Consider the following 18547-nt stretch of genomic DNA (forward strand, 5'->3'; position numbering starts at 1 on the left):
TTTTGTTACAATTTTAAAGCTTCATTTGGAGGGGCTGGCGCTGGAGTGCAGCAAGTTAAATTGTTCAGGTCGCAGCTGCTCTGCTTCCAACCCAGCTCCCTGTAAATGCAGCCAGGGACCGCAGCACCCACCCGGGAGGCCTGTGGGCGTTCCTGGCTTTGGCCCAGCCCAACCCTGGCTGTTGTCATTTGGAGAATGAACCAGCATATGATTTCCCTAACCTCTCTTCCTGTCACTCTGCCTTTTGCTTAAATGCATATGTTTTAAAGGAAGCCTTCTTAGTTATGCAGATAGTAAGTGTCCATAAATGTTGCTCATAGATAGAAATTGCAGATAAACAAAAAATCAGATACAGGAGCCCTGTTGCACAGCGTTAAGCTTCTGCTGGCAGCATTAACATCCCATACAGGCACAGGTTCGAGTCCCAGCTGCCCCACTTGTGATCCAGCTTCCTGCTAATGCGCCTGGGAAGGAGGCAGAAGATGGTCAAGGACTTGGGCCCCTGCGCCCACATGGGAGACCTGGGCAGAGTTCCTGGCTCCTGGCTTCTGCCTGGCTCAGCCCTGGCTATTGCCATTTGGGGAGTGATCCGGCAGATGGAAGATTTTTTCCCCTCCCTCTGTAACTGCCTTTACATTACATTATTTAAGCACCGTTGTCACGGTTTATTTCCACCATCTCGTGGCAGACGGAGCCCATGGGCAGAACACCCACAGGTACCTAGCATTTACTGTAAACAGTTCCGTGGGACCTGCTTGGTGGCGTGTGCCACGTCAAACATTTCACATTGAGTCCTAGGTCTCCTGTGAGGTCAGCAAGAAATCCCCATTGCACAGATGAAGAAACTGAGGTCCAAATGTTAAGCGAGTTGGCCAGCATGACCCTGCCAGCAGGTGGCAGGCTTTGAAGCCAGGGAAGGGCTTGGGGGCCTGTGGCCTTAGCAAAAGGTTATTTTGCTCATCTTAGAAGGATCTAGATTTTTAAAATAAAAATTCCAATCATAGTGGAGTTGCCTGACCATGACGTGCCCAAGTCACTGCCATTTCTGTTCTCATGGGTTTCCACAGCCCACTGCCTCTGCTAGATGGCAGTCCCTGATGCATTTTACCCAAGGGGATGGGAACGTTTAGATGGACGGGACGGTCATGCAGAGCCGTGTTGGAGGGGGAGCGGAGTGCTGGGCTGCCCAGAGCCCTCATTACAACCAGCTCTGAAGCCCTGGGGCCTGAGGTTGTCCCCTCTGGTGGCCGCACTGTAGATGCCCCTGTTAGTCATGTGGCAGGGAGATGGCCCAGGGCGAGCCTGCATGTGTCCTCCCCGTGGGCAGCTAGCTGGGGAGAGGTTGGGCAGCTGAACGCAGGGTGTAGCGATGGTAGCCTGTATGCCACAGATGTGCACTCTGCTGTGTTGGCCGCAGGGTTTGTGGCGAGGGTGGCAGCAGCCCCCAGAGCACCCTCCTGGCTCAGCCTGTGCTCCAGGTGACAAAGTAGGTGGGAACTGGTCTTCACAGTGGTCTCTCAGGGGCGCGGGGTGGCTTGCCCCAAGCCCCTCCTGCTCTGCTCCGCAGCACCTGGCCTCAGCTGGGCCCCTCTGGCCTGCCATGGCCTCCAGGGCCTGACCTGCTGGACTGCTCCTGGCTGAGGGAGGGAGGGTGTGGCCCCGAGGGCAAGGAATAAAGTCCCCCGAGCACCGGGTGGTCGGCACAGGTTCCTCCCCTTCCCGCTTCCCTGACTTCTGACCCGCTCTGACCAGGCCAAGCCGGATCACAGTGTTCGGGAACCTTGAGCTTCCAGGCCTTGACACTGACCGTTGGTCTGAACCCCAGGCCAGTCCCCCTCCAGGAAGCTACAAGGCAGGGACTGTGCCTGCGGGCTAGGCAGGAAGCCAAGGCTCCCAGAAGGCTGGAGACTGACCACTTGCCCGTCCCTTACAGATTATCTGTGTGGCCAGGAGTGCTGTGTCCTTCAGACACATGTGCCAGCAGCCCATGGAGCTCGCCCCATGTGTGCCAGCAGGTAGACCCCATTACATACACAGGGAGAGGTTCTAAATGGGGCCCTTCCCTTCTGGAGACTTCCAGCCCTTATGAGTAAAAGCACACATCCCAGATGTGCTCCCAGCCTGGGGGTGGGTGGCCTCTCTTCTGCTTTGAGGCAGGGCTGACAGGTGGAGTGGCGGGGCTGGGGGAAGTCAGAGCCCTGCTTCAGGTGCTTGTACACAGTACATGGAGACACTGAAGATATGCTGGATTGACAAATCTGGTATTATCTCAAATATAAAATGAGTCACTTTAAGACAGAAGAACCAGACTGAGTCCTGGCTGCTCTGCTGGCAACGCAGCTCCGATGTGTGTGAGAACATCGGAGAAATGGCCCAAGCGCCCCGCTGCCCCATGGGAGACCCGGAAGGAGTGCCAGGCTCCTGGCTTTGGTCTGGCCCAGGCCTGCCCATTGCAGCCACGTGCCAGGTATAACTGCCTTTAAAGGAAGTGAACAGATTGTTAATAAGCCAGAAGTGGGGGCAGAGCATCCTCTAAGGCCGGGGAGGGGCCCAGTGTGCTTGTGCCTCATGAGCTGGTTCTCCAAGCAGGTGGGGCTTGGGAAGGACCAAGCCAGCCTGCAGAGGGTCCTGCAACGCTCGCACCCCACCCTGCACCCCCCGGCCCATGTCCAAGAAATCCTGCCTCACACCGATCAGCTTATGAAATAACTTTATTAGAAGGTTGTTTTCAATGACAACTTCAAGACTTTCTCACCAGCTCTGGACAAGTCCCAGTTATCACCCTGTGTAACAATCATGTTTGCACTGATCTTCGCTTCCTACTTAAACTCCATCAGGCCACTCTGGGGAGATGCAGGGTACTGCTGAGGTCAGGTGGCCAGTGCTATGCAGCAGAGCAGCTGAGAAGGGAGCCTGCTCCACAGATGGGTGGGGGCAGAGCAGCCTCCACCACAAACCCACCAAACCTTGGCCTTCAGAAGGGAAGACATCAATACTGCCTCCCAGGCTGGAGGGCTCACTGATTTCAGCTTCTCCCCCAAGCCCCACCTCTGGCCCTGGGCTCCTGAGGCTGCCTGGGGGCCACTGGGGGCCAGCCCTGACCTGGCCTGTCACAATGTCTCCCACCCAGGACCAGGCCGCCTCCCTTCTGGCCTCATTTCTCTGTAAATCCGCATGGGCAGCGGGTGGTGCCTCCACAGCGCCACCAGGTGGTGTCGGGAGGTACAACCAACCGTAAACATAAATATGAATAAAAAAATGAACTTGAAAATGACAGGCTATCCATTCAACAAATCTATAAAAATAGTTAGGACATAACTCTGTTCAAATAAATACAAAATAAATAGGCTCCAAGCAGTGACACGTGGCGTCAGTGGAATGTGAAGCTGGTCCCATGGGCTCCACAAGCTGGGCCACAGCTCCCCAGCCCCACCCAGGGCGCCCACACAGACTCACTCGCGGGACAGCGGGAGGCTCACTTCCTGTCCTCCCTCCAGAAGCACAGGGCTGCTGCTCACCCAGCTCCCTTCTGAACAGAACCTTCTCCCCAGCATCACAGTTAAGGCTGCTGTCGCTGTGGTCTCATCTTGCTGGGGTGCCCCTTCTGCCCGCCACCCTGAACCCGACTGTCCGCTGTTAGTGGTCCCACGGTGGGCTGGGTCAGAGCAGAGGCTCTGGGCAGTCGTGCGACCCTCATGCACACGCCATGTCCAGGTGCCCATGTGTGCATGAATTCAGAAGAGGGTGGGCACCTGAGCCAGACCCCATCGCGGTGCCCGCACAGGTCAGTACTGTGGCTGCAGGTGTGGAGGGTGGGGGCTGCCAGCCCCTGCTCCCCAGTCAGACCAGCAGAGCAGGAAGCGATGGGGAAGGCTGATTCGACCTCAAGGAGAGCAGATGGGAGCTGCCTAGGGGCCTGCCGCCATCTGCAGGCGCCACAAGAGACGCCTGTGCCCAAGCTGTGCCCACGGCCTTCCTGCCAGCTCTCCCCCACGCCATTTGCCCCATTCTCCCAGCTTGGCTCAGTCGGCTTTAGTGTTGGCACATTCACAGAATGAGATGGTTCCGTGTCCCGGGGCCGTCACCGCGACTGCACACCCAGGGTTATCTTGAGGTTCTCGTACACCACGTAGCTGATGCTCACGGCTGGGATCACCTTCATGAAGTTGGGGGCCAGCCCCCGGTACAGCCCGAAGGCCCCCTCGGTCCGCAGGATGTGCTTGAAGAGGCTGCTCATGGTCACCTCCGGGGCGCCCTCCACGGACGCTGCAGAGAGAGGCCACCGTGAACAGTGGATGCCGTCAGTCAGCACCTGTCATCCCCCAGCCCTCCTGGGCACAGGCCCCAGGGCCTTGCCTCACCTTGTGCCTGCATCCGGGTCCTCACCAGGGCCAGGGGGTAGCTGGCCAGCTGGCCGCAGGTGCTGGAGACGGTGCCACAGGCCAGCAGCACGAACACGCCGGGGTCTGCGCTGTTCACTGCGTAGCGCTGCAGCCATGTGTTCTTGAGTGTCTGTGGGGGGAGGGGCGGGCTCTGGAGTGACTTGGCAGGGGAGGGGAGAGCCCCTGGATCACACTGGAGCTGTCCCCTCATCACGCGGGGCCACTGTAACTTGATGTGCTGGGCTCGGGCCCTGCCAAGCTCCTGACTGCCTTAGGTTTCTGATGTCGCTGGACAGGAAGCAGAGGGGGCAAGCACCTGCTTTGTGCAGCCTGAAGAGTGGCCATGCTGAGGGTCTGCTGCCAAGCCCCCTGTGTGCAAACCCCAAGGACAGGGGTCAATGGAACTGTACTGGGAGGTGCCAGGGACCCTCACAGCAAACACATGAGCCAGAGGGAGAAGTCGTCCCTGGTGTGTCCCCTCTGCATGGGTCTGAGCGGGGGGTAGGACACACACACACACACACACAGGCCTGCTTACCTCGTAGACAGCGAGGTCGATGCCGGCATAGGGTATGATGCCCAGCATGTTGGGCACATAGCCTTTGTAGAAGGCCGCCACCCCCTCTTTGGCCAGGATCCTGCGAGCACAGTCCAACATGCCCGAGTACTGGCCAGTTTTGCGCAAGGCCATTCGGGTCTTCAGAACCTGGAACGACAGGATAGCAGGGAGGGTAAGTGCCACCTGCCCTCCCCACCTTGGTTCCCCCAACTCTGTCACCCTCCATTGGGTAGATGCTGCGTCTCACCTCCATTGGGTAGATGCTGCTCTGGGCAATGGCCCCGGCCAGGGAGCCAGCCACAAGTCTCTCATGAATCCTCAGGGTTTCCTGGTCACTCCCGACGAGACGCTTGATCTAGAACAGGAGCCAGCAGCCCCATCAGCCACCGCACCTGCGACCACGGCACCTGGAGCTGCCTCAGCCCTCCATGGCCGGGCACCGTGGCTGAGCCCCCCTGGGCTCGGCCCATTCTGGGCTGCCTGGAGGTGAGGAACTGACCCAGAGCAAAGTAGCTGGCAGAGCTGGGGTCAGGCCCAGGCCTCCGAGCCCGCAGGGGCAGCACCTGCTGATGGGCGGGCGACTCTCACCTGCTCGTAGGCCATGAACTTGATGGCCGACTCGGGGGCAATCTTGAGGACATTGATGCCGTTGCCCCGCCACAGGGCCTTGGTCCCGCCCTCACGGATCATCTGTGTGAAGCCACCCACGATGCACATGTTGTTGCTGCGGGAGGCGTGCACCTGCCGGAGAGGGAACAAGGTGAGGCAGGTGCTGTGGCCCCGGGAAGACACCGGGGCACAGTTCCTCTGCTCAGGCGGCAGGGGGCAGGAGGGCTCCCACTCCTTAGTATTCTGAAGCTAAACTGGGGATCTTTGGATTAAACAGAGCCAAGCTAGTGGGCTTTCCTGGGCAGCTGCCAGCACTGTGCCCAGCAGCCCTGGAAGGGCCTCGTCACTGCAAAGACAGTGGAACTGCAATCCTCCTTCAGAGCTCCTGTCCCTACCCATGGGCTGCTTCTTGGCTGGGAGGACGGCCACATGGCTGAGGTTGTGTCACAGAGCCACTGGGAGGCCCGGTCTGGCCCCTGGAGAGCTGGGATGGGTGGGGGAGGGAGGGAGGGAGGGAGGGAGGCAGACAGGGCCAAGTCCAACCTGAAGCTCTGTTCCCTGAACTGAACCCTCCCCTCCCGGGGGCTGGAAGAGCCCACATTCGGTCCCAGGCCAGGAGCCAAAGGGCAGGACAACTCTAGTGAGCAGAGCTCTGGCCACACAACGGGCCAGCTGTACCAGGGATCAAGGCCTGGCCCGTCTCTGCAGACAGGCACCCAAGTCCAACAGGGCACCCTCGGTGCATCCATTGCATAATGCCAGCTCTGACATCAGCCCTGCTTATCTGTGCCCTGTGGACGTGGAACTGCACATCTGGCTGGGATGACGGGCTCACACTGGCAAACGGGTCAGGTGAGGACCCGGAAGGGCACTATGCCAGATGTGCTAAGGAAGTTGGGTCCTGCTGCACCTCACCTCATGGGGCCAGCCTAGGCCCCTGTAATGCAACACCTGGCTGAAGTGCTCAGATAAAATTAGATTAACTGCTTGCAAAAAAGGTCATGGGTACCTTGGAAGAGTAATTCTAGCTCCACTCACTGGACCAGAAAGTTCTAGAAACAGTAGGGCCCAGCCGTGAGGTGGAGTTCAGGACCACTCACCTGCATGAGCACCTTCAGTCTGTCCAGGGGGGCTGTGCAGGTCCTGGACACGGCCCCCGCCCCGCCGCCGGCCACCAGGTGCCGCCACCACATCCCAGTCTGCCTCTCTTCCACCGTGAACTCATCAGGCACCGTCAGGTTCTCGCCCACATCGAAGATCTGGGAGGCGATGACAGAGTGAGCCTTGCTACCCTGCCCTGTGCCTTCCACCTGCTCGCAGGGCCACACACTGGGAGGGAGCCAGGGCCCTTCCCCACTGCCACCTGAGCTTTCAGCTTGGGGAGGCCCAGGCTGAGGCGCCTGGGAGATCGGTTATACAACCACAGGCACAGCCTCTACGCAGGGAACTTGGTCAGGAGTGGGGTGGGGGTGGGGGAGGGCCGGGGCCGGCTGCACTGAAAGGATCAAGTCAGGAGTAAAATCCTCTGAAACCAATGTGTAACTGGATCGTGTTGGCAGAACATTCTGCAAGGCCTCAGCAAACACGAGGGCCATGTTGCCTGTGAGTGCCCTGGCTCTGGGTGGCATCCACGCTGGTTGGCGCCAGCCAGTTCTGCTCTGAGCCCAGGGCTGCAGGCCAGGACTGGCAGGAGGGGCAGACTCAGCACGCATCGGGGTCTCGGGCACAGCAGGTGGGGTCAAGGGGCAGGGGACCCTTCACTGCCTCACAACAGCTTTCTTCCCTCAGCTGCAGGACAAAGGGCATGCCAGGCTCGGGGGGTCCATGACCGGCCGTGACTCCCGGCTGCCCTGCTCACCGTGGAGTGCTTCCAGTAGAGGATGATCTCGGGGATGTTCTCCACGGGGTGCAGCAAGTGGTAGTCCCGCCACTCGTTCCAGTCGATGGTCATTGTGCCATTTTTATCCATGCTGCAAGACGGCACCAGCGTGAGCCTACCCGTACCACCTGCCCCGACCCCAGCTGCACACCGTGCTGGGGCAGGGACCACGGCAGGTAACTCCATCCCGGGGTGTGTGTGGGTCCCACATCTGCTCCACGGTCTGGAGGGCAACCAGGCCCGGAGCACCCTGTTCCCATCAGGAGGAGCAGTCAGAGAGGGGAGGCAGCGACCGAGCAGGGCAACACGTGTACTTACTAGGTGACAGGGCCCCAGAAGTGGCCCGTCCGTATTCTGACAGACAGACAGACAGGGTAGGATGCGGAGGAGAGAGGAGAAACAACACACGTGAGTGCCCGGGTGGACAGCGCAAGCGCACGCGAGAACAGTGCGGGGGGCGTGGCACAGGCCCCAGCGAGGGACGGGGGGCTGTGTCCTGGGACAAGCCAGCATCGGAGGACGCCTCAGCCATGAGAGAGAGAGAGGTGGGACTGGGTACGAGCCACCTCTTGGTGACAGTGTGCAAAGCAAGTCCCCAGGCTGGGAGAAGGGATTCCCACCCCCAACGACCCCTGTGCACACAGGAAGGCCTGGAACAGGTGCAAGCACAAGGGCTGCTGTGCCAGCCCATCTCTGCCCTCCGCCAGGCGCTCACCTTTTGAGGATCTTTTCCGCCTGCTGCTCGGATATCTTGACCCCCAGGTCCCGCAGGGACTGCATGATCTCCTGGGCGTCGATCCGTCCTGGGATGACAAGGGCTGTGAGCAGGTGCCCAGGCAGTGGAGGTGCCCAGGCCGGGCAAGCCAGGGCTCGGGGCACTCACTCACCATCGTTCTTCTTGTCCAAACTCTTAAACACCAGTCGCAGCTTCTTTTCGTGGTCCTGGAGGTAATGTACAAACTCCTCAAAGTCCAGCTGCCCGTCAAGGTCCTTGTCGCCAGCCTGCACGATTTTCTAGAACACAAAAACGTTCTGTGTTTGAGCTCCTCTTGAGGCTCCTTCTCCTGGACAGGACTGCTAATCCGTGACCTGAGTTTCCACAACCCCTGCTGTGCTGTTCCCAGCTCCTTGCTGACGGCTCGGGGCGCCCCGGCTCAGGAATCCCTTGGTGGTCAGAGTGAAGCTTTGGGGAGCAGCCGACCCTGCCTGGCAGGAACACAACCCATGGGGCACTTGGGAGGGGCAGAAGCCGGGCCAATTGTTCTCAGGCTCAAGGGCACTGCTGTCCCTGGTCTCAATCACCTCCACCTCCTGGCCAGCTCCACCTGCTGAAAGTTTAGTGAGCCGAGGAGGCTTTGAGAGACTTTGTCTCCTGGCCAGGAGGTCCCGGGACTTGTCCTGGCTTTGGGCTGCTCAGCTCCTATCACCCCCACACTGACTTGGGGTGGCACTGGAGCCAGGTCCCTCAGCCTCTGGAGCATCTCCTGCCACCCTCAAGGTTAATCCTGAGTCCAACCAGGCAACACCAACACCCAGAACCAGGACCACGAACAACAGAGGAAAGTGGCGGTAGCCTCCCCACATCCCTGTGGGCAAGCAAGCCGCTCACGTTGTGAGAGGCATTCAGAGCGCTTCAGGCCAGCGGGGCTTGGACTCTGAGGGGCCCTTGGTGACCTTCAACTCTGGGAGGTTCACCCGGTGCTCTCCTTCAGCCCCGCCCTGGACCTCGGCAGGTTCTGCCTCCTCAACCAGACACCCCGTGACCCAGCAGGACAGGGAGCTGAATGCCTGAGGTGCGGCTGAACTCTGAGGCGGATGCTGGGTACACACTGGACCTGCTCTCTGGGTCACATTCTTCTCCTGGGGACATGCGCCGGCTCAGCCAGGGGAAGCCACCGAGGCGGCAGCGACCCATGCTGCTCTCTGGGTCCTGGGTGCCATGACAGCAACAGCCCCAGGATGGTGTTCCTGCCCGATTTCCAGGTCATCTCAAAACGCTGGCTTCGTCCTCAGAGCTGCCAGGCCTGCTGTCTCCTTGCATGACACTCAAGTCTGCCCACAGGGCACACTGCCTGACTGTCCCCCTGCCAGCACTGCTGCCCCAGAGATGAACAAAGGTGTCTAGGAGGCCAGTGACCCCAGGCTCTGGCGCTCTCACGGTGCCCATGGCCCCTCTATGGGGCAGGTGCCCACTCTGTCCACCCAGACACAGCACTCCATAGCCACAATCCCATTTCCCGGGCCTCTCTTGCTTGCCCCCCCCCCCAGGTCTATTCCCACATCCTTCCTTGCCCCTCACCCCCACCTGTCCTGGTTCTTAAGGCCGTGGAGGATCAGCCGCAGCCACATGACAACAGGAGGAACTCCCACATTGCAAACATTCTTTACTCCTGGGGAACATCCGGCGGCTCACCATTCATTCGACATTCCACACCCCGGCCGTGAAGGGCCGCCCACCTCCCAGCCACAGACCTGCTTCCACTGGCGGTAGGTGGAGAACTCCTGCGAGGGGATGATGACGCTGAGCTTGAAGATGGACTTCAGCTCCGCGGGCAGCCCCTTGGATTCAAAGTACTGGAACTCAGTCTGGGCCTCCCCCATGAGCGGCATGTACAGGCACAGGCAGAGCATGGTGGCGGGGTGGGGGCCGGGGCCAGGGGCTCTGCTGCCACCACGAGTGCCGGTGGCTCAGGGAATGCTGCTGGTCCCAGGAAACTCGCTCAAGAAATGCTGGGCCCCAGCTGTCACCGGCTGCTCAGGCCCTGCCCTTTTACTTAACTGCACAAAAATCCGCCCCCACTGAGTCCTGGCAGCAGCCAATGGGCGGCCGCAGAGCAGCCAGCGGCATCAGGTTGCTCAAGCAGAGGGGTGCAAAGACCTGGGCTGACGTCATGCACTGCCTGCAGTCACTCCCAGAGCAGAGGCAGCTCTGCTCAAACAAACCTTCACCTCAACAAACACACGCGGCCTCAGCCTGCTTGCAGGCAAGGTCCCCAAATGCGTCACACACCAACGCTGCAAAAGTTCTATCCCGAGTCAACCATTCCCAAGGGAAACAAAGTGGCAGAGACAGAGTCCATGTCTGCCAAGACAGGAGCTGAGAACCGGGGCCTGTGGACCACCTGCTGGAAGCCCAGCCACCCACAGGGGAGTCCCGGTGGCCTCAGACGCCCCTGCCCGACTCCCAGAGCTTCCCCTCAGATTCCTGCTGGGGAGGAACTCACGTCACCAAGCCCAGCACCTCTACTGCATTCCACTCCCTAATATAGACTGAACCTCCCTGAAGCTGTGGCTGCGACGGGTAATCGTGGGTGCTGCCCACTTGGAGACCCAATGTTAACAGGACTTCTTCATTCATGAAAAAGCTTTGTGTTGGGAATGCCAGCACCTTTATCAGACTGCCTGGTGTGAGTCCTGCCACCCCAGGAGACAGCAGGTGGTGTCTCAAGTCCCAGAGCCCCTGCCTGGTTACTGGCCTAGACAGGCCAGGCCAAGCCTCAGCTGCCACAGGCATCTGGGGAGGAGACCAGTGGATGGAGGATCTGTTTTCCTCTCCCTATGTCACCCTACCTCTCAATCAAATACATCTCCTGAATAAGCAGGCTTTGGGCTGGCACTGTGCAAGCTAAGCCTCCACCAGTAATGCCGGCATCCCATACGGTTGCCGGTTCAAGACCTGGCAGCTCTACTTCCAATCCACTGCCCTGTTAATGCACCTGGGAAGGCAGCAGAGGATGGCCCAAGCGCTTGGGCCTCTGCCACCCACGTGGGGGACCCAGAAGTTCCTGGCTTCCAAATGGCTCAGCCCTGGCTGTTGTGACCATTTCGGGAGTGACCCAGCAGATGGGAGATGCTCTATCTCTGTTCCTCTATCTGCAACTCTGCTTTCAGTTAACGCAACAGTGCCTGTGAGGACTGGACCTTGGGTCTAGGGGAGATGGAAGCTTCGTCTGTGGGCAAGTGTTGGGCACTCCGAGGAGGCCCCGAATCACCCGGGCAGATCCTTACTCAGGCTCCACCGAGCCCCGGCGGCTCAGGGTCCCTTGTGCTCCCCATAAGAAAGGCACACTATCATACCACATGTTAGTCTCTTCCGCTGGGTCCCCGCAGGTAAAGCCTGTAGCTTCAAACCTCTGGACTTGGTCACAGAAGTGCTTCCTGGTTTGGTCAGCCTCTGAGACCCAGGGACAACACATGTCCCCCCTGAGGGTAAAGGTTATTTGAGCATTTTCACTAGGCCTGGTGTGGTAGCCTAGAGGCTAAAGTCCTCACCTTGTACACGCCAGGATCCCATATGTGCACAGGTTCGTGTCCCGGCAGCCCCACTTCCCATCCAGCTCCCTGCTTGTGGCCTGGGAAGGCAGTCGAGGGCGGCCCAATGCTTTGGGACCCTGCACCCGTGTGGGAGACCCGGAGGAAGTTCCTGATTCCCGGCTTCTGATCAGTGCAGCACCGACCGTTGCAGCTCACTTGGGGAGTGAATCATCGGATGGAAGATCTTGCTCTCTGTCTCTCCTCCTCTGTGTATATCTGACTTTGTAATAAAAAATAAATAAATCTTAAAAAAAAACAAAAAAAATTTTAAAAATTTAAGGTATTATCACTGAGAGCAATTGTTTTCTAGGAAAAACAACAAAACCCAGAACAGGATCTCCTTTATTATAACCAGGCTCATCACTCTACAGAGAACAGTGCTGGGGTCAGGGGTCAGGTTAAATTCCAAAATGTTCCACATGGGCTTGTTGACACATTCTTTACAATGTTAATGTTGATTCTATTCCAACATTAGTTTTGTTCCCCCCCCCTTTTGGTAACATTTATTTGTACTGATTGGAAAGGCAGTTACAAAGGGAGGGAAATACAGAAAGACCTCCTCCCTGGCCGATTCCCATTTCTCAAATGGGCTACTATGGTCAGAACTGGGTCAGTCCAGAGCCAGGAGCCAGGAGCCAGGAGCCAGGAGCTTCCTCTAGGTCTCCCAGGCCAGTGCAGGGGTTATCTGCTTCTCCTGGTGCAACAGCAGGAAGCCAGAATGAAGTGGAGCAACCAGGACTTAAATCAGCACCCAAGTGGGGTACAGCACTGCAGGCAGTGGTTTAACTCACTACCCCACAGCACCAGTCCCCGCCCCCCCAACTTATTTTATTTTGCAAGTCCTACAGATGTTTTCACCAGATAAAACAGAACTGGTATTTGTTTATTTACTGAAACACCAAACCACCATCACATTTGGAGTCACTGGTAACTCACAAAGCTATTCTCACCTAGCAGTACTGATTTATATGCTGGTTGCTCCACTTCTAATCCAGAGCCCTGCCCATGCACCCAGGAAAGCTGTGGGGGAGGGCTCAGGTGCTCGGGCCCCTGCATCCACACAGGAGACCTGGAAGAAGCTCCTGGCTGTAACCTGGCCCAGCTCTGGCTTTGCAGCCGTATGGGTAGTAAATCAGGAGAGGGAAGATCTCTTTCTCTCTCTCCCTCCCTCTCTCTGTAACTATGCCTTTTAAATAAATAAGATAAATCCTTAAAAAAGATAAAATCTGAACCAAGTGAGATCAGTTTACTTGCCAATGCCCTGGCCTGTGGGGAGCAGCCACATGAATCAAAGCCCTACATTGATACTGTATTCCCAAGCACGCCCGCGAGTGGACACCAGCTGTCTGTAAGCCTCACAAGGGAAGGTGGCAGGGATGTGGGAAAGGTGTCACCTGAACCAAGTCAGCTCTAGCTGTGAACAAGAGGCCCTGGCTGACCGTGGACATGAGCAGCACAACCAGGAAGGACCGGGCTGGGCTTGGGTTTCCTCTCCCACGGAGTTAGGGTCCCCCGGGGCTTGGCACAAGGCATCATACCATCTTCTTTGCTCTCTTACTCCAACTCTGTGACCCAGACCAACTTTTATTCCCCCCTCCTCCGACACCCATCTCTGCGATTACTATTCAGAAGCCATCACAGCCACCCTTGATCCCCCAGAATGCAGTGGCAGCTCCTCTCAAGTACAGCTTGTCACCTGCCCACTGGCCAAAGCCAGCAGCAGCTTTCCCTGTTCTGCTACTCTGGTACATGCCCCAACACTGCCAAGCAGGTGTTTCAGGTGAGGGCTGGGATATCATGATACCATGAGTAAGAACGGGCAGGTACAGAGCCTTTGGGGATGTGGCATTAGGCCATGAAGCCTCCCCTCCCTCTGCATGACTCAGGCCAAGCCTAAAATACTGTCCTGAAAGAGCCTCGCCTACATCCGGCCCAAAAGCCCCGCCCACCCCAAGCTCTCCCATCATTCGCTGCTGTGGCTGCAGTGTCTTTTAATAGGTTGCCATGACAGCCCAGTGTAGTGAGTTTCCAATGAAAGCCGCCAGCATTTCTCTCTCTCTCTCTCTCTTTCTCTCTCTCACACACACACACACACACACACACACACACACACACACACACACACACACACACGCATTGAGCAGAATTCCCGGAGCTTCTAAGAAGGCATGCCCTGGAGGGCGCACGTCCCACTCCAGGGTAGTGGCTGGCTGTTCAAGTGCAGATTAGCTGTGAAGGAGCCGATTAAAGGGGCAAGGGGACAGTTCCTAGAATCGAGACTTGTAGCAACCAGACCTGTTTACTTGGGGGAGGTGAGACGCAAACAGAGTAGCACTTGTGGAGCCCAGAGGGGCAGGGTACCCTGCTCTGCCAGGTTCCCACACCCTTTCAGGGCAGCGGGCTAGTCAAGCACCTCCAGGGTAAGGCTGCCTGAACTGGTCCCACCCGGCCACCCTGGGGCCCTGCCCATATGTGGCTTGGAGCAGGCAGCAGCCCCAGAGCCTACAGTGGGGCTCTGCAATCAGCAAGGGACAGACGACAGCACTGGGCTGCCTGAGGACACAAAGTCCTACCCAACAGGACCCAGCAGAGGCTGGGAAGTGGAGCAGTTAATGATTACAGCCAGGGCCAGGGCACAAGGCCAGTGGGTCTGTGGGGGGTGGGGGTGGGAGGTTCGGCGGTACAGCTGCCCCAGACCCTGACTCACAGCGGGTCCTGGATGTTCCCCCAACATGGCCACAGTTTGCGCAAGTCATGTCCGTCTGTGGCAGCAAACAAGGCTAGTGCTGACTTCTTAACCATGCACTCCACTCAACATATACTTCGGACGTTTCTGCCACGTCCCCTCCCTACTGATCACCAGTGCTCAGGAGGTGACCAAGGCTACTCCCACAGCGGGCAGGAGAACCCTCGGCCCAGGGACCACTTCCCTATCAGTCTGTGTGTACAGAGCACCACCCAAGGCTGCTTCCTGAAGACAGTGTGGAGGCAGTACAGGGCAAAGCTCCGTGCAGATCTGTGGCTATGCTTCAGCCCCACGGGCCCTCAACTGCTGACCCCTTCCACGCCTCTTTCCTCAGTTAGGAAACAGGAGCATCAATGCTGACCTTGGCTCTTGTGAGGACCCAGGGGACAGCCCAGGCTCAGGGCTGAAGAGGGTGACCTTGCCACACAATAGGGTACACCTCGCTCCAGCAGCCACATCTGTGACTGCCCCGACACACCCCTCAGCAAACCCACTGAGTCGTCCAGCCCTCCTGCATTCAGTGACCAGCCCTGCCAGCGTAGGATGCGCCCTCAGCTCCTTCACTGCCTAACACTTGGCCCTAAGCTGTGAAACCACGGTGATCTTTTTTCAAATAACATCCCCACCTCCCCCAGAAGTACCACAGCCAGCCCAAGGCTGGGCGGGCGGGTCACCTGAGGTCACGATTACCTTAGGAAACTGCTCTGCAGGCCCGACCACCAGCAGGATGGTGGGTCTCTTTTCCACGGTCTCCTCAGCCCTTCCTTCCGGCTTTCCCAAAAAGCTTGACACCACCTGCTCTCCTTGAGCAGGGGCCTGGGTGCCTCGGACGTCGTGCCCTGCCCCCTCCCTGGAGCTTTGGCATCCAGCCCCAGGGAGGAAGCTCGCCAGAAAATGCCACAGCATCCGCAGCATGCCGGCTTCCTCCCGAGGCCACAGTCGGTGACTGGTCACTTCTGCGGGATGGGACCACAGTGCCAAGGGTCTCCCCTGGCCCCCCGGCTGCTGGGAAGAGAGGCCCGGGAGCGCTGCATGCAGCAGCCACCCCCTGTCTCTGCAGATGCGCCAGCAGGCACAGCTAGCTGTCTGCCGTGCCCGGCCTGAGAAGTGGCTCACCCTGAGGGAGTCTCGCTGGCTGCTGGCATGGAGGAGAGCAAGTCACCACAGCTCTCTCAGAGAAAACTCACGCCTGCAGAAGACTGGACATTTGCTTTTTGAAGTCAATGGGGAAAATAACAGCCGGCCAGCCACCAGACCGCCCCGGAGGCAGGGGCAACTTCGAGCTCCCAATTCTTCAGTGGCTCTCGCTCATCACCCCAGCTCGGGATCCAGTATCAGCCTGCATTCTCACTGCACCAGGGCCCAGCCAATCACCGCTGCCGACACTACCTAGCTCATTATCTCCACCGGCACCAGTCCTCCAATCACAGAGGGCCAACTGCCTGCATGCAGACAGGGGCCGACTCTGCAGGGAGGTGCAGACAGAAGCTCCAGATGAGGCTTCCAACAGCCACCTGGGTGGCTTCCGGGCTGGCCCTCGCCACCGCGTCACACGCCATCCAATCCTTGGCCACACCTCTAAGACAACGCTTAACACTCCTCCAATTCAGGCAGCTCACCTGCGCCAGCCTATGCCTAACAACGCACGCATGCCCCCACCACAGCTACCCTTCTCCCAAGGGTCCCTCCAGGTGAGGATCGGAGACTAGGCACAGGTCATGTCTGTAGACTCAACTGAGCAAGTGACCCTGAGTAAAAAGAAATTTCATGTTTCATTTTTTCCAAAAAAATTAATTTAGCTCTTGATTTCATTTTCCATGAACTTTTAAAGGATTTACTGATTCATTTGGCAGGCAGAGTGGCAGGGAGAGAGAGACAGAGCTTCCACCCACTGGTTCATTCCCCAGATGGCCACAACAGCGAGGTCTGCTCGGGTCCAGGCCAAAGTCAGGAGCCAGGAATTCCACCTGGGAGTCCCATGTAGGTGCAGGAGCCGGAGCAGCTGGGCCATCCTCAGCTGCCTTCCCAGGAACATTAGCAGGGTGCTGAATGAGAAGCGGAGCAGCCAGGATTTGAACAGGTACTATGATACAGGATGCTGTATTGCAAGTGGTGGCTTAACCCCTACATGACACCAGTCCTGGGTAATCTTTTTTATTTTACTTTTTTAAGGATTTATTTATTTTTGGAATTCTGGGTGTTGGGTTGGGGGTGGCTTGCAACCCCCCACAGTGTGGCGGCTTTGGGGGGTGCCCCTGCAGGGCGGGATCCAAGGCTGGGGATTCAGGCCAAAGCCACTGCCGAAAGGCAGTGACTGAGTCCTTGGCTTTGGGCGGCCGGTGCACCAAATGGTGTCAGGCTCTGCCTGCTGGCCGCCCAGCGGCAAGCTCTGGGGTATTTATGATATGAAATAGTTGCTTAGGGACACCCATGAATAAGGCCAGCTTTAGTGTAGGTGAGACATGAATTCTTGGTGATTCCCAGTAACAGGGTCATGAAACTTTAGGGCAAGAGTGGAACTGAGACCTGATGGTTTGGAGGGGAGCGTCCATAAGATCTATTTGGGCCAGACTGATTCACCAGCCAAATTAGGAATCCTGAGATGGGCTGTTAGCATAGAACATCACTGACCGCCACACACCAGTCCACACCAAAGCTGTGGATGGGGGCCTGTCTGGCAGGGCTAGGTACCATTACTTGACTGGGTGGTGGAATAGTGGACTGGTCACATTTGGCAGGGTCAAGACACTAACCAGCACGCGAGAGAACTAGTTCCAGGGGTAAACTCTATGGGGGAAATGTGGGCCCAACCCTGTGGAAATATATGTCCTGCAGGTTAGCTTGTGAGCTGGGGTGGTGATGGGCTGAGCTAGGTGTGACTATGGCACCTGCCATCACTTACGGGTAAAGGAACCAATGGCAATCTAGGCAGGTCAAGGCAGCACCACCCAAAGGTGCATCCTAAAATAGGGTGTGGGATAGGCCAAGCTGCAACTGGAAGGGGGCTGACTGGGCAGGGCCAAGCAAACTTCAACTGACAAAAGAACAGAAATCAGGATGGAGCACATGTCATTTCAACCTGGGCTCTTACACCAACTGGTCATCATGAGGCAGGGATACTACAGCACAGCATCAGAGGCAAAGGCTGAGAAAGGTGAGGGGCTAAGCCAACTGGGTCAGAGCACCCACTGGCACGCACGCAATCTAGGGCTGGGAATAGACTCGGTTGGGGAGCTGTGAGAGTACTCCTTGCTGGGTTGGGATTCCCACGGGAGGGTGCGGGGGCTGGAGTGGGGGCTGCGTTCTGGTCTAGGTGTGGCTGTAATCTCCCTAGGCATAAATGTGGACTGGGGCTGGACGCACCAAGCTAGGCTAGATGCCTTCACCATCTGGCGCTCTGGAGAACCTGGGTAGATATAGGATGGACTAGGCCGAGTCTCTGCCCCTACTGAGCCATGTGTGAGCAGTGTCTGAGTATGGACAAGCCTTGGCTGGGGTGAAACAGCCAACACCAAGAACTGGAATGGATTGAAGGCCAGCAAAGAGGTCTGGCCCATGGAACCACCAGCACGCACAAGACCTGGCATAGGGAGTGGTTCTGAGGGAGCAGCTTGTGAAACTCCTCTGTCGGAACACAGCCCCTACAGGTGAGCACGAGAATCATGATATGGAGCAACCCAGACCAGGCCAGAGGAAGATACCCACCATCATACATATGGCATAGGTTGGGGGTAGAGTAGGCTGGACCAGTTCACATCAACCGCTGGCGAATCCGAGCACCAGCATAGAGTGTGGGTCAGACCAGCTCCGGTTGCAGCACATACCAGTGCACATTAAGGAATGCCAAGGTGAGGCGAGCTGTATCAGATGTGGCTGCAGCGCCCAAACAGCACTCGTGAGAACTGGGGGGGGAGGAGGCAAAGCTGGCAGGGGAATGTGGGCTCCCCTGCTGGATAACCACTCCCACTAGAGAGCATGAGCTGGGATAGGGGCAGACCAGGCCAGGCAGGGCTACAACACCTGTGGGCCTCATGTGAGCTAGACTGGGGAGGGTCCAG

The 18547-nt window shown here is 57.8% G+C and overlaps 1 protein-coding gene across 4 annotated transcripts in view; it reads right to left on the reverse strand.

Annotated features, from left to right (window-relative positions):
• Positions 1-3034: 3034 nt before the first annotated feature.
• The window catches only part of SLC25A25 (solute carrier family 25 member 25), a 32232-nt gene continuing 16719 nt past the window's right edge, over positions 3035-18547 (reverse strand). For 2 of the 4 annotated variants that reach the window (XM_004593531.2, XM_058672401.1), the window contains exons 2-10: positions 8317-8443; positions 8145-8232; positions 7409-7520; positions 6651-6809; positions 5530-5682; positions 5189-5296; positions 4921-5088; positions 4362-4512; positions 3035-4266 (exon numbers count right to left, since the gene is read on the reverse strand). In XM_004593531.2, the coding sequence (XP_004593588.1) occupies positions 4082-4266; positions 4362-4512; positions 4921-5088; positions 5189-5296; positions 5530-5682; positions 6651-6809; positions 7409-7520; positions 8145-8232; positions 8317-8443 (1251 nt within the window). In that variant the 3' untranslated portion in view covers positions 3035-4081. Of the gene's footprint in view, positions 4267-4361; positions 4513-4920; positions 5089-5188; positions 5297-5529; positions 5683-6650; positions 6810-7408; positions 7521-8144; positions 8233-8316; positions 8444-9901; positions 9989-15179; positions 15527-18547 lie in introns of those variants that run through there. The other 2 variants (XM_058672400.1, XM_004593533.2) reach the window with 2 other exon arrangements.

The sequence above is a fragment of the Ochotona princeps genome, chromosome 14 (genome assembly GCF_030435755.1).
Source record: "Ochotona princeps isolate mOchPri1 chromosome 14, mOchPri1.hap1, whole genome shotgun sequence".
Lineage (NCBI taxonomy): Eukaryota > Metazoa > Chordata > Mammalia > Lagomorpha > Ochotonidae > Ochotona > Ochotona princeps.